At 41.4% G+C, this 14,910-nt stretch overlaps 1 protein-coding gene and 1 long non-coding RNA gene across 2 annotated transcripts in view; one reads left to right on the top strand and one right to left on the bottom strand.

The window, feature by feature from the left end:
* Nucleotides 1-308: 308 nt before the first annotated feature.
* On the top strand, nucleotides 309-1,134 carry LOC113973158. The gene is made up of 2 exons (XR_003536156.1): nucleotides 309-454; nucleotides 582-1,134. It is a non-coding gene; the product is annotated as an uncharacterized LOC113973158 (long non-coding RNA).
* A 265-nt stretch (nucleotides 1,135-1,399) lies between these two features.
* MCM8 (minichromosome maintenance 8 homologous recombination repair factor) overlaps nucleotides 1,400-14,910 on the bottom strand; it is a 17,879-nt gene continuing 4,368 nt past the window's right edge. Inside the window, exons 7-19 of the mRNA XM_027694914.1 lie at nucleotides 14,540-14,738; nucleotides 13,636-13,721; nucleotides 12,085-12,236; nucleotides 10,908-11,106; nucleotides 10,100-10,130; nucleotides 9,679-9,819; nucleotides 7,136-7,277; nucleotides 6,333-6,528; nucleotides 5,849-6,062; nucleotides 4,745-4,954; nucleotides 4,104-4,180; nucleotides 3,456-3,645; nucleotides 1,400-2,159 (exon numbers count right to left, since the gene is read on the bottom strand). Of these exons, the coding sequence (XP_027550715.1) occupies nucleotides 2,067-2,159; nucleotides 3,456-3,645; nucleotides 4,104-4,180; nucleotides 4,745-4,954; nucleotides 5,849-6,062; nucleotides 6,333-6,528; nucleotides 7,136-7,277; nucleotides 9,679-9,819; nucleotides 10,100-10,130; nucleotides 10,908-11,106; nucleotides 12,085-12,236; nucleotides 13,636-13,721; nucleotides 14,540-14,738 (1,930 nt within the window). The 3' untranslated portion in view covers nucleotides 1,400-2,066. The remainder of the gene's footprint in view (nucleotides 2,160-3,455; nucleotides 3,646-4,103; nucleotides 4,181-4,744; nucleotides 4,955-5,848; nucleotides 6,063-6,332; nucleotides 6,529-7,135; nucleotides 7,278-9,678; nucleotides 9,820-10,099; nucleotides 10,131-10,907; nucleotides 11,107-12,084; nucleotides 12,237-13,635; nucleotides 13,722-14,539; nucleotides 14,739-14,910) is intronic.

Genomic DNA, 14,910 nt, shown 5'->3' with positions numbered 1-14,910 from the left:
CGGCCAGCATGGCGCGGGAGGGAGGCGGTGCGGGAGCGAGGTGCGGGAGCGAGAGGCGCTGCCCCGCGGGCCCTACGCGCGCCCCGGCGCCGCCCGAGGGAGCGCGCGGCCTCGCGCCATCCGCGCCGCGCGCGGCGCGTGTGCCGCTGAGCGGCGGCGGGCACGCGCGGCCTTCTTTTGCGGCGCTTTACGTCAGCCCCTCTCCACCTCCTCGGGGCGGCGCGCTTTACGGCAGGCGGGCGGAGGGGTTGAAAACCCGGCACCGGGAAAAGTTCTTTCTCCCGCCGCTTTCCCGCCCTTCTCCCGCTTCTTTCTCCCCCGCTACCTCCCGGCTCGGGCTCGCCCCCGGCGCTGTCCGTGGCGGCAGGGCGGGCGGCTGCCCGGGGGTCATCCCGCTCCGCCTGCCCCGGTGCGGAGCCGTTCCCGCACAAGCCCCGGGCGGAGGCAGCTGAAGGTTTGCTTTGCCTCGAGAGACCTCTCAGGGAGCGTGAGTGGGGTGTTGTTCTCGGCACTCGCTTTCTGCCCTCCCTTGCCCGCGTTTACTTTAGCTCGAGAGTTACAAGAAGAGTTTACTTTTCCAGGCGCAGCCCTTTCTTCGCTGCTGAGGCTCTTTCCTGTCCCCTCCCAGCGCTGGCAAAGTTTAAAATCGGTATCTAACACCTGCTTCCGATTAGTTAATCCAGCAAGCTGCTTCTAGTGCAGGATTAAGTCCCAATTTGCAAGAAGGTGTCTCCTCTGCTGCCCCCATGCCCCCACACGCGGACAGACAGACTGACAGCTGCTGTATTTTTTTCAAAAGAGCCATTAACCACAACCTGGACAGAGGTGAGTGCTTGGCCCTGGAGAGTTCAGGTGTGGAACTATAATTCCTTAGCTCTCTTAAAACCATCTCATCTGCCAAACTAGTTTTCAGATTCAAGTATGTTGGAGTAGATTCACACTAAGGCAGCCTTGAGCAGTTTAACATGTTCTTTCAACGCTTGGATTTTGGTACCAAATGGCTGTGGAAGGATGGTGCAGATCAGACCCTTCTCGCACTTAAATTAGAAGATAAGACAATAAAGCTTCAGTATTTCTGCTTTTTTTTAATCTATCATATCTTACCCTAGAAATAAAAGAGGGAAAGCAGAAGGATCAGCAATGCATTCTCGATTTTTTAAAAATATATTAGTCTTTGGGTCGTTTTGTTTGTGTTGTTTTTTAATACTTACACTAAAAGCTTCCCATCTGCTATTTTATTGCACCAGACCGTGATTCTGATTTCATCAAACTCAGCACTTTGCTCTTGCTGAACACACATTCTTCTGTGTCAGGAACAGTTACACAAAGACATCCATTACTTGTTTATTATTTATCTTGCAGTGGCCACAAACACTGTACAACAGTTTTGAACAAATAATATTTCTCATATATAAAGTTTAGTGAAAGTCAAAATCCAGTTCCTGTTTTACATAATAAATACCGTAATAAGGATATTTTCTTCAATCAGACTTGCATTTCAAATTAAATCTTGGCTTCAAAGACCAATAAATATCAAACTTCAAAGCAGCAAATGAAGTCAGTTTCAAAAAGGTGCCATTTGGTAATAGCTGTAAAAACAGTGTTGTCTCAACATGAAGGTTCCCAACTTTTTTGAAACATTTCAACACTTTAAATTCCCCTAATGAACTACAGTGCTGAAAATACATCTCACACCATCATCTCACACCATCATGAAAGATTTCTGGGTTTAGAAGTAAACTCTGTCCTGGCACTGTAATAATGTCAATGTAAACCCACACTTCCCACTCCTCAAGGATGATGAGGTGCATTCTAGTCCTACACAGTCCCTTTTGGGTAAGCAGACCCTACAGGATGAGTCAGGCAGCAATACCATGTGTCAGTTTGTCCTGAGCAGCTTTAAAACAAGCCTGGGGGCACTTCAGTTCCTGTAGGGAAATCTCAGCCTCAGTCAGCCCCAGTGCCAGCAGTGCCAGGCTGCAGTTCAGTTCAGTGTCTCACTGCTGCAGGTCCATCAGTCCAGTGTATCCATCATGTCCCAGGGAAGTTCATCACAGTGACTCTTTTCACATTGTCTGAAGCTGATAAACTCTTGAACCTTTTTTCAAAAGATAACCCTGGTCATTCAGGGATCCAATAAAGCTTTCAAAATCAGATACCTGGAGAAAATAAAGACAAAAATATCAAATAGGTGAATGATGCCTTATCTGATGTAAAGCACCATAAACTGTTTAAAAGAACTCAGTTAAATAAAGTGAGCTGACAATAGGTTGGTTTCCTCAGCAAACTGTTGACCTACTAGGAAGTGGCACACCATCAGTCCCAACCTTTTGTGCTCCACTTACACACTGTTTTTACTGTAGTGTTACACAGAAGTTGTGTTCTCTACTTTATGACATGCACAAAGTATGCAGTTCCATATGTATAAATTCAAGTTCTGTAACACAAGTACCTACCAAAGAAAAGCCTGATTTCTACAACTCTCACTGATTTCCAGGTGTAGAACTTTGAATGGGCAAAAAATATTCTCTATATGAAGGGAGAATGAGAGTTAATTGAATTAACTTTAAGTTCTCACTGAATTACTGATGATCATGGGAGAAAAGAGATGGATGTACCATGTTCTGTCAGACAGGATTCAAAACAAATCTAGACTTATGTACAGTCAACAGTTCAACAAGTTTGGAAACTGAAGCCATCTTGCCCCAGCAGGCCCAAGTAGGGTCACCAGGTAACAGAAAGAACAGCACCACTTCCCATAATTAACTTCTCTTTATGAAACTTATTACCACTACTTTTCACTCATTGCATCTGAAATCCAGTTTTAAGTTGGCACTTAAAACTCTTTAACATAAAGCAAAAAGTAGAATTAGCTACCAATATTTTTGTTTGGCTGAAGTCCCCCACAAATACAAAATGCAAGTCAATTACAGGGTAAAATACATTTGTGGCCATGTGTCCAACATGATGTTCCTTTCAAGTTACAACATTAGGATGCTTGAAGCGGGAATGAAAACCCAAAACAAAATATTTCATCCAGAGGAGGTCAAACAGAAACACCATTGCACTGCTGAAATAGAGCATGGACACCACAAGGACAAATTTGGGAACAAAAGTAGGTGTGCCCTCTGGGGAGCCAGAGGGACTAAAGTATACTGAAACCAACATTGCTTTTCACAGAACAAAGCAGGGTCTTGTCAAGGACCAGCTTCAGAAGCAGAATCAGCCCTTACTAGTGTGAGGAGTTGCTGTTGCCAAACGGCTGGTGAGGTTAGTAAAGCTTACAAAGGCACTTCAAGAAGATTGTTCAGCCTAAAAGCAGCATTAAATTGGTTATTTCTGTTCACTGCAAAGAGGCACAACAGGTGTGCCTTTTCTACTTCCCATTTTGCAATAAATAATTTTGACTGGTCTTGCAGTTTGCTGTTGAAGAAACGCCTGATTTCCAGACTCACCCGTATCTGTAGCTCCTTTGCAATCTGCCGAAGCTGCTGCAGGTCGAAGAGGTTGTTGTAGGTTCTTTCTGCGATGCTGTTCAGGGCAGAAATAAATCTTTTTGCTTGAGACCGATTGCTCATCCCAGACCCGTGCTGGGAACGCTCAAAGTCCAGCTTTCCAAACTCATCGGAGTAGGTTCCCAGCATGCTAAAAACAGATTAAAAAAAGACCAGCAGGAGATAAAAGCAAACATGTGGATTTGCTTCCTAAAACTGCTTGAGAAGGCTTTCAGAAGCCACATAGGAAACCATCCCCTATCAAGAAAGTCACCATCTAAGAAACTTAGTCTAAGCTTTCATCAAAATTGCTTTTAAACTTTAATTGTTCAGCTGCAACAACAAAGAGTAATCACATGAGAGAAAAAAACCTTCAGCAGCCTCATGCCTAAGTTGCCGTGCATGGATATACACAACCACATAAAGGCCTAAGCAATTGTGTTCAACTTACAGCTGCTGTCAGCTTTCAAAGACAAATCCAAATATTAGTATTATGGGCCTAAATTTGATCAAGTGATTTCTCCACTGTGTTTGCATATGTTAAAAAAAAAAAAAGTTTTGAATGAATAACACCATGATTTATTTAATTTTTAAAGCAGTGTGTGTTACCTGTATTTCATTATTTCTATTACATCCTCAGCATCTTCCTTGGTACATTTCTCTCTTAATTCCAGCCTTGATCGTGCCTTAAAACAAAACAAAAAACCCCACAAAGGTTTATTAAGGATATATTATAGCTGATGTGAAAAAAGGCTACAATCACTCTACAACAAGTGCAAATTTTAGGAGCAGAGATGGAACTGAAGCCTAGAGGATTTAGAGGAAGTTGGGGTTTTTTTGTTAGTGTTACAATGTCACCTCCTGCATACTTCATTATTAGGCTGTAGCTTGGAGTTTGTTTGCTTTGTATTCTTGTGAAGCAGCAGATCACAAATAGTGTTATTAAGGTAGAGTGTTAGGGAAAACAGCAGCATTCTAAGTTCAAGATGGGCAGCAGGTTGTTCCTGCCTGTACCTACTTTTTCTCCTTTTGGGAAACGTGATATATTCCCTTTCCACCCCCTCAAGGGTGTTTTACTTTATAAGAGGCTTTAAGGAACAGTAGCTCTTAAGCACTTCTAGGCCTCTTGCATTCTCATTTTTTTTTTAAACAAAACAAAAAAAGCAGAGTGGTGAATAAGCTGTCAAAGATTATTCCTAAGATACTTCCGATGTCCTATAATTTCTTTGCTTTCAATCCCTTGAATTTACCTCTGTGAGTCGAATCAGCGACTCCAGCTGCCTCGTGGTGATGGGGGTACTGTCTGCTCCCTGGTTCTGCTTCCGGAGCTCAAGGTAGAATTCCTGGAGGACCTGCGCAGCCTCTGGAGATAAATTTGGATGAACGTACTGCCGGGCATATCCCACATATTTCCTCAGCAGCTGATGTGGAATGGCATCAAAGTTTTCTCCTGTTGAGATCTAACCCAATTACAAGAAGCTTAGATTTCTGTCAGAACCCTATACAATAAAAGTTTTAATATAAAATCATCATCTTCTATGCTTTATCTGGTGGAGTCATCACTATAAGGGCTTTAGTGCTTAATATATGAACAGTGTACTTGAAGTCCATACACTGTGCTTAGACATGTAAACACACATGCTTGGCCATTTCAGAAGAAGCAGCCAAGGCTTCTCATTTGGCATGATAAGAAGTGCCAAATAGGATTTAACTATATACTGAATTCTTTCTCAAAAAGAGAAAATCCAAATTCCCAGTTGTTACAGCTCTGCAGAAGACTAACCCATCACTGCTGATATCCCATTTCCAGAAGTGCATGGGTTTAGCTCCAGCAGGAGTATTTCTCCCAAGACCTGTCACTGGACAATATCAGTTCCCAAACTGATCATTGAAGTCTAAAATGAAATATACTTCCTCTCCTGTAATCCACAAATCCATCGAATTGCAGATGCCCAAGGATTTGTTTACACATGGCTTTATTTGGATTCAATACTTCATTGCATACCATGTTATAACAAATTATTATATCCAGTCTAATTTTGTAGCTCTTTATTGAAACCTAACACAGCAAATTTGCTTTAGAGCATCTCATGCAAAGTGTCTTCTCACAACCAAAAACCCACCAGCTCAGCTAATAAATTCTCTTCCATGTGATGAAGATGTTTTGAGCCACATCTCCCAGCAGGACAGGTCATGTTAGATACAGTAGGCAATTGGTAGAAACAGCTAAATGCTTCCTCTAATTCAGAAGCAATTATGAGAAGAATGGGAGCGGCAAACTGAGGACATCCAGCAGGTCAGGGTCACTGGGTCCCAGTGCAGGGGCAGAGCAACAATCAGAGGACAAGTCCTACCTTTAGCCTTTCAAGCAGTGGTCTGTCAGACACAGCCTGAAGGACAGAGCGGTCCTGGGAGCTGGTCCGGGTCACAACGGCGCTGCTGCTCCCTGCCTGCTTCCCTGCCCGGATCGCCATCACATGCTCAGACAGCAGGTGGTCGTGGTCTTCATTGGGGGTGTCCAGCAGAATGAAAACCAGATCAAATCTTGACAGTAAAGCACTCCCCATTCTAGAGTAAGGCAAGGAACCACACAGTGCTCAGAGAAGAGGAAAAATTATAGCAACCCTGTTCCACTTCAAATACATATAAAAAAGTCCTGTCCCGTTCATCCAGAATAAAGTAGAAAAGCAATTTCTCTCTCAAGAGCCACCAAAAATTATTAAAGTTTGTGTTCAAGCTCCAGAAAACTAGAAAGCAGTTATACACAAGATACAAGACTACCAAAAACATCTACTCCTGAATGTGAACTATGAAAGCAGCATTTCAGAAAGTGCTCACTTTAAGTTCTCAGACACTGTTTTGGCTTTGTTATAATGTCCTCCAACTGGGTTGGCTGCAGCAACAATGGATGTCCGAGCTGGCAAACTGCAAACAATGCCAGCCTTGGCAAGGCTGATGCTTTGCTGTTCCATGGCTTCCAACAAAGCCTGATGCTGGTTTCCCATCTTATCGAATTCATCTATTCCACAAATTCCTGGAAGCAATTAAAACAAGACAAAGACTTACTAGAAAACACATTAACTGATGGGCAAGTGTGTGCTACAATCCAGTGGTCACTACATCAGAAGTCCAACCTAGAATTTAAGGGACTGCAGGAGACATTGGACAAAGTCTCCAGTTTAGCAAGGTTTGTTTTCACTTCATGGTAATGCAGCCAAACCATTATGAAGTCAGTCTGACTTGTAGATCTTGATTACACATTAAAATGACCAAACGAGCTTTTTATAAATAGACAACAAATCTCATAAGCTATCTCTTTTTCAAAAATTTTAAGAGTCCAGCAGCTGCCACCAAGTCACATTTCTGAACAAAAAAAAAATACTAGTTCTTTGACAGTTAGTCTAGTATGTGAATTGCAGAACTGAAGTTTTCCTACACCCAAGGAAAGCAGGGATCCCCTCCAGAGAAGTCACTGGTGAAGCTCAGAATTTCCCATGGTGTGGAAAGCCAATATCATACTTTAAATATACATTTTTAGTCCACTGTTAAACGAGCACTGTGGTTAATCTTAGACTCAGCAGCGCACACACTCCTGCCCCTCACATATCATCATACAAAACCTGTGGCATTACATGTATTACCTTGATCTCCAAGCACTAAAGCACCAGCTTCCAAGGCAAAATCTCCGGAAGTGCCATCTCTAGACAGTGTAACAGTCAGGCCAGAGCTGGTGGAAGTATTACCACAAACATACACACCTCGAGGAGCAACATTACATACTGCCTAGAAGAGAAATAAATACTTTTTCCCTCCCCAAAGTGAAGAATTTCATAAAGGTTATTCTAGAGAAACAATTCAAAGTAAACCCAAACTTATTTCTATTTTACATGGCCCAACTGTAAAGCTGTAACTCCTTGCAACCCCAAGAGACGTACTTGTGCAATGCAGTAGGAGAAACTTCGGTCACTTGCAGTACAGCCATACCCTATTGTGTTATCAAAATTACTGGGACCTTGGGCACAGCACCTAAAGGACATTTTACAAGTATGTTGAAATGCTCAGGGACATACTGTCTGTCATGGAATTGCAGATAAATAGTTTCTGTATCTTCAGACCCCAAGGTCTGTTTAGACTAGTGTCTTGCCCTAGTGCCCAACACATGCCGCTTCACAGAAAGCACACGTAGTTCTCCCCACAGCTAAGGGATGAAGGACAGTCCTAGTTTTCTCCATGTCTCTAGTATCTGGAAAGCAGCCTACAATTTGAAATACGAACTAGAAAAGCAAAGCATGGTAAGCTTGAACACAGACATGTTGCAGTTAAATTTGCCTAGAACACAGTTATAACTGGATTTTCTCAGATAATACCTATAATTATTCCACAACAGGCACCTCTGCTTTATTTAAAAGATAACACCCAAATACTTGTCTAGTATCAAATATGTGTGTCCTGGTTAGAACGGCTGGGACCAATTCATCCCTGGATGGGTGTAACCCAAAACTGTGTATTCTATAGCCTCCATGCCATTTCCCAAAAACTGCTGTCAGTAGAGGCCTGCAAGGTGGGAAGATGTTCCTGTACCCTTTTATGGAATTCCCCGCTCTGATATCCTTATATGGAATTCCCCGCTCTGATACCCTTATATGGAAGAGGGACTGAGCATCCGCATGCCCTTTTATGGAATTCCCTACTCTGAGGGAGGGACTGAGCACTCCCGCCTGAACTGGAGAGTATATAACTGGGAGTTTCAGAGCCTTGAGGCTCTCTTGTGGGACCCAGAGGAAGACAGCAGACCACCGCTGCTCCCAACCAGGCTGAGACCACCACCCTCAACTGGACTGCAATCACCACTTCTGACCAGACTGCAGCAGCTCTCCCACCAGCAGGTTTATCCCCTCTCCCTTTGCTTTGGACTCGGGGAGTGGGCCAAGGTACACCACTTTTGTTCATACCCCAGGGTGCTGGGTTTGTACATTTGGGTTTTGTGGGTTAAAACCAATTGTCTGTCTGTATAATTGTACTTATTGCATTATTTTAATAAATTGTTATTCTGACTTATAAATCTCTCTTTTGAATTGAGTTCATTTTGCCTTGCTGGTTAACTTTTAAACCAGCACAATGTGACAGGCACCAAGTAGGGAAAAAAAACCCCAACCAACCAAAAAAACCCAACAAACCCAAAACCAAAAACCCCTACACAGGCTCCTTGGCTTTTCTCCTTAGGATTCTTTTCTCTGACAGTGATGACTGAGAGGTATCTTGTCTCAGGGTTGTATCTGAGGAACAGAGTACTAGCTTTTCTTAAATGTTACTAAAAACCAGAATGCCAATGTGAAAAAAACAAATCAGCTACTCTGTGCCGGAGAGTCCCCATTCAACAAAAAAATAATTTAAAAATGTGTTTGTTAAGATGCTTGCACACAAATCCATCACTTTGGTTAAATTATTGCAAATCACATCCTAACATAACAGGTCCACATTAGAAAGACTCAGACTTTTCAAACAAGGTATGCAATGCTGCAGGTCTAAGTGAACTCTGTCCCTCTTTTACTTCACAGTAACTATGGGAAAAGAAACGGAATTTTAAAACCATTCCTTTTAAGATAAAAACCCCCAACCCTATTACTAACTGATTTTGTCATGGTCATGCAGAAATGCCTACCAAGATTAAAACCCAAATGCAGCAGCCGGTCCCTTTCCCAAAAAGCCAAGATCTGTTCTAGCAACGTAAAAACAGGGTAAGAGAATGGAAGTAAACCTCACTGGAGGTGAGTTACATGGCAAAAAATTGCATTTGTTCCAAGAGTGTACTTATTCTGACAGTGGACCAGCTAAGTGAAGATAGGAAGGAGCGAATCTCCTCACTGGGGAAAAGGGTTCTTAAAAAAAAAAAAAAAGGGCAAGACAACAAGCCTATAAACCTATACCTGAAAGTCCACAGGTAGATATATACTGACCAAGTATACCTGCTTTGGAAAGTGTTTTAACAGGCCCTTCTGCAAGGCTCCTTGCAAGTACCCCTTTGGGTACTATCCTATATCTGAGGCATCTGACATGAAAACATAACTCCAACCACGCTCAAGCAACCCCTTGGTCTTAGCACACCTATCCTACCATGATTACAAGAAGCCGAGATAACAAGGAATTAGAGAAAAACAGAGGACAGTGATACATCAAACCATACTTGCAACATTTGACTCTTTCCTAATCCTGGATCTCCAACAACCAGAACATGTGGATCTCCTCGCACTGGGATTCTGTTCTTGTCATCCACAAACTTCTGACATCCTCCAAATAACGCCAGGGCCAAACCTGCCTTTACAATCTGTTGCGGAACATACCAACACTGATAAGTATTTGATCATGGTGACCAAGACTGACAAGCTCCCTAGAATTGGCTGTAATAACTCTGTTCATTTTGGATGACTGAACTTGAAGGTATAAGGCTGCCACTTCCTTGACACCAAAAGTGACTGGGAGTCACAGTCACCAGTGAAAACAGTCCCCTACCCACACCTGAGAAAAGTTTTATAAATCCTTTAGGAATTTACTGTGGCATAAACATTTCAATCAGAAATTGCAAGCAGAGTTGTTAAATTACTTACCTCGTGGCCATAGATTGCAGGACAAAGAGAGCTGAAAAACAAAGAACAATGCAACATGAGGGGAGTATAAATCAACGCATCAGTATTAAATAATCCCTTATTCTGTCTCTTGTCACAGAACACCTTTATAAACATATAAAACTTTTGGTTGGCTGCTGCTGAATTTCCAGCAGAATCAGTTTAGACCAGCAGCATCAAATTTCTTGAAATTTTTGTACAACAAGAAATGCTTGATAATAAGAAAAGACTTTCACTTGAATTCCCACAAAGACAGAGGAGAACCAGCTTCCCAGTGGTTTCTGCACCTCTCCTTATCTTAATCAAGTAACTACCTGAAACCCTCCTTTTAAAGTGCTAGTTTTGCATTCTTTGACTACACTGGGAGGCCCTGAGGGACACCTAGAAGAGTATTTCTCAGTCTGAAATTAGTGTTTTTCACACTCTAGGCTCAGTTCTTGCAGCTCTTTCCTCCACTGTAAAGCAGAGAACAAAATGGTACTTGTAACTTGAATTTGTGCAGTGAGGAGCAAAATTAATTGGTGTTTTATTATAGCTTTCTGTGTCAGGGTTGAAATAAAACACAGCTAACTCATTGTATCCTTACACCCCTCCCAAAGTCCTAACATCCCCACTGCAATAGTTTCACTTCCTCCCAAGTTCCTTGCCCACTAAAGTTTGTTATATCTCTGTGGTTTCTGTTGCACAAGCCTTGGACATTTCATAGCTTTAAGATGAGCTGTCACATTTGTCTGAGGGTGGTCATACTGATTCACAAGTCTAATCCTAGACCTAGTCTAACACAACTTACTTTACGATGAGCCTGAAGAGATTTTCCTCAGCTTGAATTTCTTGGACAGCATAGAGGTCTTTAAGTGAAAACTCCATGAATGATCTTTGAAAAGTCTCATCATCAAAATTCTTTAGTTTTTGTCCTTTACTGTTGCTGACAGAATTTGCCTCAATGTACAACAAGAACATACACTTGTCATTCTTATTTTTAGAAGCTCCTGTTAGAAAAATTAAGAAAGGATGATGGAGCATTTTTCTTCTATCATTAAGTATTCATGTTATCTACAAATGGCATAGATTAATTCAGAAATATCATACACGTGCAAAATGTTCATATATAAGTACTGAACATCTGCATTTTCTAAAAATGATGCAAAATAAGTTTCTAATTACATTTTTTTAAGGTTCCTCCATTCATGTACACAAGAAAATATTTTTCTGAAATGGAGGGTCTATGTTGAGGCAGAGAATTTTCTCCCAGAATAAAAAAGTTTTCTAGGAATTTTAAATTATTACATTATTGCAGTCAAGTAAAAGTTGAATATAAAATGTTTCCACTCAATATTTAGAGGAAAAAAAGATGCACAGTGCAGAAGCATTAAACATATAGCTTAATAATTAATCATTTTCTATATACTCCAATGATTATTGAGCAGAGAATGAAGTCTCAGAGTAAAACAGTACTGCAGTTATCTGCAATGTATTCTGTTACAGCTTTGCACAATATATTTAAAAAAAAACTTGTAAAATTTGACTAGGGAGGACTAAACTAAGAAAGATAACAGTCCTTCACAACAATGTGAAAGTTCTCCTAATGTTTGAAGGAGATATTAAAGATTAAGGAAATAATGAGTCATAGTGAGAATTCAGGAAACAGGGATGTCCCCCCTACATTAGGGGTCCCGAGATGGCTTTTCTGTCAGCTGACATCAGATGTCAGACTGGCACTTCACATTCAGGGCCCGCAGTTGTGCTGCAAACCCCACCCTCTATCAGTGATTAGAGGCAGTGCACCTTTTGGGCAACCATGCTGTCAAAAGAATTCTTCATTGTAAAACTCTGGTAACTTCTGAGGAAATGTACCCTTAATGCACTTACGACTGTGAGAGCTCAGATTAGGGGAGGTGGCTTTTCTTGTGTAACCCCTAAAAAAACCCCACCCTCAGAAGAAAGTGTTCTCAGATGAAGTATTTCACCTTCCTCAGTGCTTGACACCTTTACTATCCCTGTGATCGTGACCATATCTCCTGGGACACAGCTGTCCACAAGATCTTGAACCAGTTCACACTCGATTGTGCGAGGGATCCGTCCTGCTTCCCGCTGATCATCTGCCATGAGCTCCTGCACCCTGCGAAACACGAGGTGAGTTACACACCAATTCAGCTGCAGCATCCAAGATCTGCAGCTGTTAAGCATCCAGCCAATCCTTTCCAAATTGAAACGGGATACAGCAGAAATGCCCTGGTAAATTCTAGAAACAGCAGTGCTGGAGAAACAGGCTTTTTCAATTCAGATTTCAATAAATGGGTATAAATTATGCATAAAACTTAGAAAGACTCTTATGAACTCCAAGTTGAAACTCAGTTTTTCTAGCACTGCTGAGCATGTTAATGTAGAAATAAGCACAGGACATAAAATAAGATGGACCCCACATACAAAAAATATAAGGTCAGACATTATAAACCCTCATAAATGCTTAATTGGTATTTTAACCCTAGAAAAACTCAAGAAATTTCTCAGACCATAACAAGAACAGTAGTTCACTCTATAGTTGTTAAAGGCTAGCAAAGTTTCAGTTCTGGCTCTGCACTTGCGGCTCCGATAGTTTTTCTTGAAGCCGAGTCAGGCTTTACTGAAGAAGCTGTGATAAACATCGCCCTCTAGAGCTGCTACATCAGCACTTCTTTTTAAATGAATTTTTAAATTGCTTACATTACAGAACGTTACTAAAGAAAAACTTACTTAGATGTCACTTGTCACACCAAGACTTCTGATACAGAGCGTGTGAACTTACAGAATCTGAATGTTAGAAGTGGGGAAAAGTAAGCAGAGGCCCGTTTTTTCCAAGCTGACACCCTTCCTGCTGTGAGCCAGGGGGATGAAACATATCACAATCTTCTGAACAGGTATTATGGGGCAACGGTATTCTACCTTCCTACTGTTAATTTAACACAGTTAATTTCTGTAAATATGGTGACTTGCTCCCCCATAGCAAAGGTCTCACAAGTTTTACTTGCTGATTAGACAAAGAAAGCAGATGAATAGGCAGGTATAGCACTATTTCCTTCTACTGACTGTACCTTAAGGACTGGGGGACACAAGATCACTTCAAACTAAGATTTTTAACCCTCCAATTTACTTTCAGTTCATTCATGTCAACTGACACAGCTGACTGATATAACTTAATAGGTCTTTTCTAGCTGACTTTATCTCATTAAAGGGAATCATTAAATTACAGATGCAATAAGAAGTGATCAAGAGAAGCTGCAAAGAGCACAAACTGAACATTTCTCAAAGAACTCTGTAATGGCAGGACAAATTTCCAGGAAGCTATTCCATAGGGTAGGTTACAAAGTATACCAGTGCTTGGATAAAACAACTGCTTTGTGATACAAATGTTGAAGAGTGCTTTCTGCAAAAGAATAAGATTATTAAAATTACACAGTGTAACAGGGGTTGAGCCACCCTGTCACTTTTTGAGTATCCTATGGCATTACATTTTTGTGCAGAAGGGAGGACATACTTACTTAACAGACTGCCAGTCCACTGTAGTGGTTAAAGGAGAGCTCCTGTCAGCTGTGAAGGATCGGCCACGGCACTCAGGAACAAGGCACTGTAACAACAGGAATTCTAATTCATTCTCAGCCTTTTTTAAAATCATAAGTTGAAACTGCCTAGTTAAATTAGGGCTATAAATTAGCATGTACATAATTAATGAAGAGTTATCAAGCACAGACACCTGAACTCTGACTCACAGTTGTTGGAGCATACACAGAAACACAGCTGAATTGTATGATCCCCTTCCTGAACTGGTTTGAGTTGGGGAAGGGCAGTGGGGGGGAAAGAGGAGGTGGTGAGTGGGTTTTCCTGGTTTTCTTTTTGTTTGGTGGAATGTTTTGGTTGGCTGCTTGGTTTTGGTGGTTTTGTTTTAATACCCACAGATGCTCTAGATAATTTTTTTCACTTGAGGACATCAGGTGACATAAAATAACCAGGCATTGTCCTATTTCTAATAACTTTTTAAGTCCAGATAACAAACAGCAAAAGGAAAATAGAAAGTTCTAAACAAAACTCACAAAACCCCCTAGTGCAGGCATAGAAAACCACCGCAGCCAGGTGGAAGAGTCTTTTTAAACATAAGTAGTGAAATGGAAATTAGGGGTTAATATTTTTTCTAGAATTCAGGGAGTTTCTACGTATCGCTTGTCACATACACTGTTTCAGCAGGGTGTGTTTTTTTCAAGTAAAAAGGGCCTGAAGTAACAAAAGCTGCGTGGTATGATTAATTTTTTCCAATGTGTCAGTTGTTTAACCCAGCTTTATAGACAACACTTTTAAATTTTTTTTTCTTTTTTACTACCGGTGGTGTCTTTTTTGCGCAAATCACCAACGATAAGGGAAAAAGTATGAAGTAAAACCATTTTAACTTACCTTAGTTGGAAGGGTGTACTTTCCATCAGGGAGAGGAACACTCTGAACATCTCCACATGTGGCACACACAAAAGCCAGCTTGGTGCACAGAGGCTTTATGTTGCTGACACGCACAACGGTGCCGCGCAGGGCGATGTATTTGCCGTAGCAGTTGGCCCGGACGTTCTTCAGCTGAGTTAGTGGGTCATAGTTGTACACCCTGCACAAAAATTAAGCATTAACATTTTGAAAGCTTAGCACACATAAACGCAGAACAAAAAGAAATCTAAAACCCACAAAACCCACCCAAACAAACAAACAAAAAAATCCTCCTCCCAATGGAAAAAATGGTAATCCAGAAAAAAATGGTTAGAAATATTTTGTCGGTGGAC

This window comes from Neopelma chrysocephalum, unplaced genomic scaffold (assembly GCF_003984885.1).
Source record: "Neopelma chrysocephalum unplaced genomic scaffold, ASM398488v2 Primary Assembly neopelma1_99, whole genome shotgun sequence".
Classification (NCBI taxonomy): domain Eukaryota; kingdom Metazoa; phylum Chordata; class Aves; order Passeriformes; family Pipridae; genus Neopelma; species Neopelma chrysocephalum.
This window is presented reverse-complemented; position numbering and strand designations above follow the sequence as displayed.